This window comes from Chenopodium quinoa, unplaced genomic scaffold (genome assembly GCF_001683475.1).
Source record: "Chenopodium quinoa cultivar QQ74 unplaced genomic scaffold, ASM168347v1, whole genome shotgun sequence".
NCBI classification, from domain to species: Eukaryota; Viridiplantae; Streptophyta; class Magnoliopsida; order Caryophyllales; family Amaranthaceae; genus Chenopodium; species Chenopodium quinoa.
In genome coordinates, this window is record NW_018744239.1 from 2629780 (window position 1) to 2640706 (window position 10927).

General features: G+C 39.7%; 1 protein-coding gene across 1 annotated transcript; it reads left to right on the forward strand.

The window, feature by feature from the left end:
- Window positions 1–2667: 2667 nt before the first annotated feature.
- On the forward strand, window positions 2668–4570 carry LOC110694534 (keratin, type I cytoskeletal 9-like). The gene is made up of 2 exons (XM_021871716.1): window positions 2668–4018; window positions 4262–4570. The coding sequence occupies exons 1-2, from the start codon at window positions 2911–2913 to the stop codon at window positions 4294–4296; spliced, it is 1143 nt and encodes a 380-aa protein (XP_021727408.1). The 5' UTR covers window positions 2668–2910; the 3' UTR covers window positions 4297–4570.
- The last annotated feature ends 6357 nt before the right edge of the window (window positions 4571–10927 follow it).

Below are 10927 nucleotides of genomic sequence, written 5' to 3' on the forward strand. Positions count from 1 at the left end.
AGAATGGAAATCAGAGGGTGAAATTAGAATTTGCAAAGTTGGAACGGATGACAATGTAGCCGATCCACTTACTAAACCTTTGCCTCAAGTGAAGCACAACAAACACGTTGAGGCAATGGGAATCAAGCATGTAGGAGACTGGCTTTGATTTCCTTGTTTAGTGTTTTAGTTAATTTTGAGAAAAATTAATGTAAGACGCTAAGGAAAACCATTCATGTTTTGGAGTAACGTAAAATTTCATGCAATATTTTATTACTCCGTTATGCTATTTAATTGCGGTTTAGGATTAAATAATGAGTCCATTCGATTATGAGAATATTCAAAATAGGGTATCAAGACCAGTCTTGGTAAGGAAACACCTATTAAGTGAACATTGAATATTATAATCGAAAATTATCCCTAATCAAGGTCATCTAAACGATGGACGATTAATGACCGATTGAGATTAGTGTGTAGTTTGATTTATAGCACCGTTTCATGTGCTACAAGGACATGATTGTCATAAATCATTTGCACAGGTATTGGTTTAGAACCATACTGGATCGACCTATGAGAATAATTTAAGAAATTAAAAATTTGTCATAAGTATACTTCTCATTATGGCTATCGGAACCTATTTCCTCGACCATGAGTATTGTGAGTTCTCTTGTTTGAGTACTAGTTCGCTTTGATGTTGTCAAACGTCTGCCGTAATAGGGGATTATAACGGCAACACTCGGGCGACTAGGTCCTCTCAGTAAGAGGAGCTACATTACAAGACTGGGAATGTCCCCCTACTAAAATAGGGAAGATGTCTTTGTTGTATCCAAGGCCTCTCGTAGAGCGAGACTGTAAAATGCATGGATGTGCTAGGATGGATTTTAGAAATCATCTGTTTATTGACAGTCAGACTCGGAATCGGGAAACACTTCTGAACGTAATAAGGATGACAAAATAAATCTTACCTTATAGTTCATGAAGAGACATTAAGCGACATAGGAAAAAGGTTGTACACAAAATGCGCACTTGTCCGGAAGGACAAGTGGGAGATTGAAAGGAATGGTGTCCTTTGAACAAGTGTACTATTCCGTTAGTGGGTTCAGAATTATTAGAAAGCTAATATATTCAGTGAGGTCAAGTGATCGGAATGCCTGGGTGGAGGCCGCTTCCGATCAGTAATATTAATGAATAATTAATATTACAGCTTAATCTTGACTGAACCCTTCAAGTCACACCCAAGCATTCAACAAACCGAACCGAAGAATTAATTCGGAAGGAATTAATGAGTCGACCGAGTAATATTTATTTAGACGTCGGAAATTCGAGCTTAGAGCGTCGAAACCGAGCGTCGGAAGTCGAGTCGAAAAATAGTGAAAGACGAGACGAGAAATAGTAATAAATCAACAAAAGACCAAAATACCCCTAGCATCGGAATGCCCAAGCAACCCGAGTGCTAAGGGCGTATGGCCTAGCATGGTGGTTAGCATGCGCACCAAGCCGAGCGTAGGCTGGCTGGTGCGTGCTAGCGTACCCATGCTAGCATCGCAATGCTAGGCGCTGCCTAGTGCGTGCTAGCATGCTATGCGCAGCCTTGTGCGCACAATGGCTAGCAAGCCATGTCGCAACAAGCTGCAGCAGCTAGCACGCTAGGCGCGCCAGCTCGCCACAGCGAGCAGCAGCATGGCTAGGCCATTGCTTGCTGCAGCGCTGGCCAAGGCACAAGGCCAGCAGCAGCCCGCACAAGCATGCTGGGCTTGCTGGCCAGCATCGCCTGGCAGCCCGCATGCGAGTGCTGGGCCTGCTGGGCTTGCTGGGCGTAGCTGCCACGGACAGCAGCACATGGCAGCCCACCTTGGTTGCCTTGGTGCCCAAGGGTGGGTGCCATGTGGATAGTGGTCCTTGAGTGTGTGTGAAGTTAGGTGGCCGGTTATGGTAGAGGGAGTGAGGAGCAAGTTTGCCCCCCCTTCCCAAGTGGTCCTCACCTAACCACTCACATGAGCTTGCCACTTGTTGATTTATTACTAGCTTGATTATTACTTTTATTTTAGCTTTAAAATAAAATGGAAAAATCATACTATCCCACATTGATGGGAGAGTAAATGATACTCCCATCATTTCCTATAATTACCCAAGTATGGGCATTGGGAACGATGCTTGAGTAAGAGTTGGAAAAGGCATCACAATTAGTGAAAACCTTTGAACTCAATATAATTACTCGGGTTTTATTGGTCGGGTCTTGCTAACCCCAAGACATTGGACCTAGTCAGTTTTGTTGGTGCGGGTGGACTTCGTTGGAGGTCTCCGTGTGAGCGAGACGTGAAGCTTTCAAGTAAGAGCTCATTTTGGAGCGAAGCACGCGTCAAAGGTAATTAGCTTATCTTAATCTTGTGATTAATATAATTATGTTTATGGTTTTATTTATTGCGAGTGCGGTCTTGTTTTTGGGTTTGTTTCCGCGGTGAGCCGGACTCATTAAACCCCAACAAAATATAGTATATTTTGTATATTAGTTTAAGAAGATATTTGTTCCTAAATTATCTTCTATTGTTACCGTATATAGTGTAGCTAGTCAAAGTAGATTGTTAGCTTTGTAATTATCCTAGCTTAAGATTAGCCTTATTTCAAGGCAGTAGTTTTGCAGTAGTTTTGTATATATAACGTCCATCAGTTTGATGATAATTCAAGGAAAACATTCCCAAATCTTTCATGGTATCATTTAGCCTAGGGTATTCTTTCTAATTCCGCTGCTACCCTAGCTCTGTTCTCTGCCCACATCTTCTTCTTCTTCCTCTCTTTCTCTTCTTCTTTCTCTCTTTCTCTTTCTCTTCTTCTTCTTCTCACCGGCAGTGTCTATGGGGGAACTCTAAGTCATCCTTCCATCCGGCTCTTGCCGTTCCTAATATTAATAGCAAAATTCCAATCACTCTTGAGATGGATAATGCTCAGTATTCCACGTGGGCGGAATTATTAAAGGTTCACGCAAAATCTAACAAGGTTCTCCACCATGTCATTCCTCCGGCCGAAGGCAAGGAGAAACCTTCTCCATCTACGGATGCGGAGAAGGAATTATGGGCAACCTTGGATGCCACAGTTCTATCGTGGATTTATTCAACTATTTCTCGTGATTTATTGAACACCATTATTGAGCCCGACTCAACGGCTATGGAGGCTTGGAATAGGTTGCGTGACATATTCCAAGATAATGAACACTCTCGTGCCGTGGCTTTGGAACAAGAATTCTCCACCACTTCTATGGAGGATTTCCCAAATGTTTCCTCTTATTGTCAATGTCTCAAATCCCTTTCGGATCAATTGAAGGATGTTGGGGATTCGGTGTCCGATAGTAATATGGTTCTACAGATGGTTGGTGGTCTTACTTGCCCATACCGAGGTGTGGGTACGTTAATTCGCCAAAGTAATCCTCTGCCTCCCTTTTACAAAGCTCGTTCCATGCTTACCTTAGAAGAAGCCGGGTTGGCTAAGGAGGCAGCCAACGAGTCTACTATGGTGGCCGCGACGGAGGGTGGTCCGAGTCATGGAGAAAAATCGGGGCAGAACAACAATAACAACGGCAAGAATTTTTCCGGCAAACGGAACAATAATGGTGGCCGGAAAAATTATGCTTCAGGTGGCCGGAACTCCGGCGGCAGCAGCAAGGGTGGTGGCCGGGACCTGCAGACCGGCAGCCATGGTGGCCAGCACGGTGGACAGCAGCAGCCAGGGCAGTGGTATCCACAGCAGGATTCGAGTTCTCCTTGGGGGTGGTATAACCAGGGCTGGCCCATACCCCCTTGTCCATACCCAACTCAAGGTTGGGCCAGACCCCAGTCTACTCCTAACATAAGGCAGCCTGGCGTGTTGGGCCCAAGACCTCAGCAGGCCTATGTTCAGCAGTCCGCAAATCCGAGTTCTTTTGGTCAGTCCGGGTCGTTTGCTCCAACAGATATCGAGGCGGCAATGCATACTATGTCTCTTCAACAACCCGATCCATCTTGGTACATGGATACCGGTGCAACATCTCATATGACCTCCTCTTCCGGTAACTTCTCATCTTATTTTAATTTGAGCACTCATCCTAATAATGGCATTGTTGTTGGTAATGGTCATACTATTCCTATACTTGGTTATGGTCACACTAAATTACCTTCTACTGTTACTCCCCTTTCCTTAAAAAATGTTCTTCATGCTCCAAAAACTCATAAAAAATCTCATTTCAGTCAGAAAATTTACCACCGATAATTATGTGAAAGTTGAGTTTGATTCTTTTGGGTTTTCTATGAAGGATTTTCGGACGGGGAAGCCAATCATGAGGTGTGATAGCCAAGGGGACCTTTATCCTATTACCAACAATCAAGCTTATCCTTCTACCTTTTCCGCCATCTCTCCTAAGCTTTGGCATGATCGGTTGGGTCATCCGGGTGCTCCTATTTTAGATGTTCTTAGGCGTAATAAAAACATTGATTGTACTAAACATTCTAGTTCTAGAATTTGTGGTTCTTGTGTTTATGGCAAACATGTTAAGTTGCCTTTTGTTTCTTCTAATACAAACACTCTTATGCCATTTGATATTATTCATAGTGATTTGTGGACATCTCTCATTTTGAGCTCTACTGGCCATCGTTATTATATTGTGTTATTAGATGATTTTTCGAAATATTTATGGACTTTTCCTATAGCTAAGAAATCGGATGTTTACGACACCATTTTAAAGCCCATATATTCACCCAATTTGAACGAAAAATAAAAAATATTCAATGTGATAATGGGAGGGAGTTTGATAATGGTCCTTTTTGGGATTTTTTCAAACGAAATGGCTTGTCTTTTCGTCTTTCTTGTCCCCATACTTCTTCACAAAATGGGAAAGCCGAGCGAAAAATTAGAACTATTAATAATATCCCTAGAACTCTCCTTGCTCATGCTTTGCAAATGTTCACATACCTCCTCAATATCATTCAGAGTAAATTGTTGGGTAATAAGTCTCCTTTGGAAGTCCTATATCAAAGGGTTCCCTCTTATTCTCACTTGCGGGTTTTCGGGAGTTTGTGCTATCCTCTTATTCCATATACCACCATTAATAAATTGCAACCAAGATCTACTCCTTGTGTATTTTTGGGTTTTCCTCCTAATCATCGAGGCTACAAGTGTTTTGATTTTTCGTCTAATAAAATCATTATTTGTCGCCATGTCGTTTTTGATGAGAATGTGCTCCCATTTGCTAAACTTTATTCTCCATCTAATGACTCGTATGATTTTCTAAAAGATGCATTACATCCTTCTGTTCTTCATCATTTGACCGAAAATCATGATAGCCCACAAACCACCCAGCCCACATCTCCACCTCACTCACCCACGGCCCAACCCCATCATTCCCCTCCTCCAGCTTCTGTCCAATCTCCTTTGGGTTTGCAAGAGGCACATGGGCCTCCTCACTCACCCAGCCCAAACCGTCCCACTCCTATTCCTTCTTCCCCTCTGGCCCAACTACAAAATGGCCCACCTGCACCCCCTCCTAACCAAATTCCAGTCCAACAGCCAAATATTGTGGCTCGTAGTCAAAATGGCATTTTAAAGCCAAATAAAAAATATTTTTCCAATGTTGCTGTAACGAGGTCTCCTTTACCTGCGTGGTCCAAATTGGAAAATGGCCATGGATGATGAATTTGATGCTCTTATTAAAAATAAGACGTGGGAGTTGGTGCCCCGTCCACCTAATGTGAATGTTATTCGTTCTATGTGGATTTTTACTCATAAAGTGAAGGCTAATGGTGATTTTGAGAGGCATAAAGCCCGTCTTGTAGGTGATGGTAAAACTTAACAGGTTGGCATCGATTGTGGAGAGACATTTAGTCCGGTGGTTAAACCGGCTACAATCCGTACTGTTCTCAGTCTTTCTTTGTCTAAGGCATGGTCTATACATCAGTTGGATGTTAAAAATGTCTTCTTACACGGTGAGCTACATGAAACTATCTATATGCATCAACCAGTTGGATACAGAGATCGGACTCATCCGGATTATGTTTGTCTCTTAAATAAGTCTCTTTATGGGCTTAAGCAGGCACCCCGGGCTTGGTACAAGCGATTTGCTGATTATATGTTGACTCTTGGTTTTACTAACAACAGGATGGATAATTCTTTCTTTATCTATCGCAATGGGTCTGATATGGATTATATTTTATTGTATGTTGATGATATTATTCTAACTGCTTCTTCTGATGCTCTCCGACGTACTATCATGGCTCTTCTTAGCTCTGAGTTTGCTATGAAGGACCTAGGTCCTCTGAATTATTTTTTGGGTATTTCTATGACTAGACATAAGGGTGGTTTGTTTCTCTCACAGCGTAAATATGCCGAGGAAATAATTGAACTTGCAGGAATGTCATCGTGTAAACTGTCTCAGACTCCGGTTGACACGAAGCCGAAGGTTGGCGCTACTACTAGTGCTACTTTTGATGATCCGACTCTGTATAAAAGCCTTGCAGGGGCTCTACAATACCTTACATTCACTAGGCTAGATATCTCTTATGCCGTTCAACAGGTTTGTCTTCATATGCATGACCCGAGGGTTGATCATATGTCTGCTGTCAAACGGATTATTCGGTATGTACAGGGTACTCTTGATTTTGGATTACATTTATATCCTTCCTTTTTTTCTACTCTGGTCTCGTATACAGATGCAGACTGGGGTGGGTACCCCGACACACGTCGTTCTACTTCTGGTTATTGTGTATTTTTGGGTGATAATTTGGTGTCTTGGTCGTCCAAACGACAACCCACTTTGTCAAAATCAAGCGCATAGGCAGAGTACCGTGGGGTAGCAAATGTAGTTTCCGAGTCATGTTGGCTCCGGAACTTACTCTTGGAGCTACATTGTCCGCTTAAAAAGGCCACTCTTGTTTATTGTGACAATGCGAGTGCTATTTATTTTTCAGGTAATCCAGTTCAGCATCAACGAACAAAACATATAGAGATGGATATTCATTTTGTCAGGGAAAAAGTCGCTCGTGGCCAAGTACGAGTACTTCACGTGCCTTCACGCCATCAAATAGCTGACATTTTCACCAAAGGTCTTCCACTAGTATTATTTGAAGATTTTAGGGACAGTCTCAGTGTCCGTGGACCTCCCGCTTCGACTGAGGGGGTGTGTTAAATATAGTATATTTGGTACATTAGTCAAAGAAGATATTTGTTACTAAATTATCTTCTATTGTTACTGTATATAGTGTAGCTAGTCAAAGTAGATTGTTAGCTTTGTAATTATGTAATTATCCTAGCTTAAGATTAGCCTTATTTCAAGGCAGTAGTTTTGCAGTAGTTTTGTATATATAACGTTCATCAGTTTGATGATAATACAAGGAAAACATTCCCAAATCTTTCAGTTATGTGTAAATACTGGAGATAGTCATGCAAAATTAAGTCGCGTATATTACATGGAATTACTCGATTGACAATTCTATTTCAACTTTAGATTCTTCTCTACGAACAAAGGTCATATAAGCCCAAAAGGCAAACGTCGGATTTATTTAATATATAAACATCCCTTCCACCCTTCATTTTAGAGTAAATGACATATTTTGATTATTGTCACTATTCATATAATTTCTTTTATTATATATAGTTTTCTAATAATATAATAAAAATAAAAATAAAAATAAAAATTATCATGATATATGTTATAAAAGATACTCCCTTTAATTTTTTTCCCAAAAGTTTTGACTTTTTCGTTTGATAACTTTTATTGGCAAACTTAGCTTGATTAATTTTTGACAAAAAATCCCATTAATTTACATGAAAGTTAATTTTGATTAAGCATGCACCTTTAAAAAACCATTTTTTTATATTAACTAAGAACATGTTCTCTTCAGCTTATTTTCAGTTTAGTTCAATTTAATTAAGCTTCAATAAGTTTAGTTTAGTTTAGTTCATTTCTTAATTTTCTTCTCTCATAAAATATTCACACTACTAGAATCAGGTCAAATTCCGACGAAATCGTTCCGACGAACACGTAAATCCGTCGAAAAAATCAAAATTTCCAACTGATTTTTATTATGTCGAAAATTTCAGGCCAAATTAAAGATTCCATCGGAAATTTCCGACGGAATATAAATCCGTCGGAAATTATGTACTTTCCGACGGATTTTTCCCTCGAAAGTACATTTTTCGACGGAATAATAATCCGTCGGAATAATTCTTTTTTTTTTTTTAAAAAATATTGTTTCAGAAAACCCTAAGTTGATCTAGGTTTGTTGCCCGCCTCTTTTTTTCTCCTTCCCCCTTCTCCTTTTCTTTCCCATTCTTCTCTCTCCTATTCAATCTGTTCTTCATTCTCCTCTCTCTCCTCAATGTTCTCCTTCTCTCTTCTCTTCTTCTTCTTCTAGTCCTCAACATGCTCCTTCTCTCTCCTCTTCTTCTTCTCGTTATGTTTCCTCTTCTCTTTCTCGCCGGATTTGTTTTACTCTCTACTCTTTCTCGCCGGATCTGTTTTACTCTCTTCTCCGACCAACACCCACCGTCGTCGCTAATTAAGAAAAACACCTACGCCGATAAACAAAAACATCAACACCGCATGAACAATAACAACAACAAAGACATTAATGAAGGTTTTCAGCTCAAATTCGAGCATGAAAATTCTAGATCTAGGGTTTTCGTAGTCGAATTTGGCCTTATAAACCCAATTTTGAGGATTTATTCAGTCAAATTAAGGTATTTATCTCTTTTTTCCCAAACTTTGATTTTATTTTGTTGGTTTTGGGATTTTTTTTTTTCAAATTTTATGGCGGTGGTGGTGGCGGATGTTGGAGTACGGTTTTTAGGGGTTGGTTTTTTTTTATGTTTTTTTTTGTGTTGCGGTGTCGTGGGTAGGTGATACTGGCCAGTGGGGGCTGGTGGATCTGGGTTGGGCCGGTTTGGTGGGAATTTGGTTAGTGTTTTGTCAAGGTATTGCTCTGGGTATGGGTTTGGGGGAAGGGAGAAAATAGGGGTAGGTTAAGGTTTAGTCAGGGTCTGGGTTATGGTGGGTTATGGTTTGGTCAGGGTCTGGGTGGGTTAGGGTTTGGTCATGGTCTGGGTTAGGGTGAGTTAAGGTTTGGTCAGGGTCTGGTTAAGGTATGGGTCTGGGTATGGGTTTGGGGGAAAGGAGAGAATAGGGGTTGGTTAGGGTCTAGGTCAGTTGCGGCGATGGTGGAAGTCTGATGTGGGGAGGCGGTAGCTGTGGCGATGGTGGATGTCTGATCTGGGTGGGTTTGGGTTAGGTTAGGGCTAGGAAGTTGGGTTTGGGTAGGTTGACAGCGGCGTTTTGGGTGGTTGGAGGTGGTGATACGCCGTGCCGGTCGTGGCGCGACGTATTTTTTTTAATTTCAGGAAATAATTTTCCGACGGAAAATCCGTCGAAAATTTCCGACGGATTTATCTGGTGCCGGAAAATCTCTTATGACGGAAAATTCTGTCGAAAAAGTGTTGTCCGACGGAATTCCGTCGAAAATGTATTTTTCGACGGATTTCAGGTATTTTGGACAGATTTTAGGGTTTTTTCGACAGATTTTTTCCGTAAAAAATGGCCGGTTTTCTAGTAGTGTCAGTTTAGTTCAGCTCCAATAAGTTCAATTTAGTTCAGTTTAGCTCATTTCAAAAAATCAGAACAGGCCCTAACTAAATTAGCCATGCTCTTTTGAGCTGCTCTGTTTTGTCGAAATTTAATCTACTCTGCCCTATATTATAATAATAATTACAATGCGCAGATAATAAATAATTATAACTATTAAAAATATATCATAATAATAATAATAGAAAATTATTATGATAATAAAAATAACAAAAAAAAGGATATATATTTAATGATAATAAAAACATTAAAAATGAAAATTTAATTAAGATAATAAGCATAACAATAATTAATATGATAAACCACAGTAATAATTATAACGCTAATAAGGGTCTGTTCACATTTACTGAAATGAGCTGAAATGAACCGAATAGAATTGATTGAAGCTGAATTTAGCTGAAATGAATATTTTATGAGGGAAGGAAATTAAGAGCTGAACTGAACTGATTAAAGCTGAATTGAGCAAAACTGAACTAAAATTAAACTAAAGTGAAAAGACCCTAAGTCTAATAGAGAACAAAAACTTTTGTGTACAGTAACATTACTGTACATCGAGGTAACTTTTGTTGAATTATTTAGGGTAGCTTATGTTAAATTTAGGGTAACTTTTACTGAATTTAAGGTAACTTTTCATTTATCCATAAAGCTTAAATAACTTTTATTTATATATAAGGATAACTCATATATACTGAGTAACTTTCATTCATTTTAGGGTAACTTTTGACCATTTTAAGGTAACTTTCAAGCGGATGTACAATTGTATATTCGATTTTTTTTAAAATGTTTGTCAATAGAGAAAACGATGATGACGACCATTAATAACTACTACTTTTCTAATCTGCTGACACCCGATGTCCCCTACTGAATTTTACTCTGTTATGTGTTAAACTCAAGGAAATCTAGAGAAAAAGGTTTGGCTTTCGTATTGATATTAATCACATATATATACACAATACATTAAGAAACCTATTTAGCCTAAAACTCCTAATAAGATAAACTTAACATAAATACAATATTAACATATATAAATAAACCAAAACGACTCTAATACTCCCCCTCAAGTTGGAGCATGTAAATCACGAATGCCCAACTTGCGTAAAAGAAAACCAAACTGCTGTCGTCCAAGAGCCTTGGTTAAAATATCTTCCAATTGATGACCTGTCGAAGCATAGGAGGTAGAAATATTACCATTTATCAACTCATCACAAACTAAATGACAGTCTGCCTCAATATGCTTCGTACGTTTATGAAATACCGGATTCTTTGCTATATGCAAAGCCAACTGATTATCAAAAAACAACTTCATAGGCTTGGAATGCCTAACACCAAGAACAAACAACAACTGTTTCA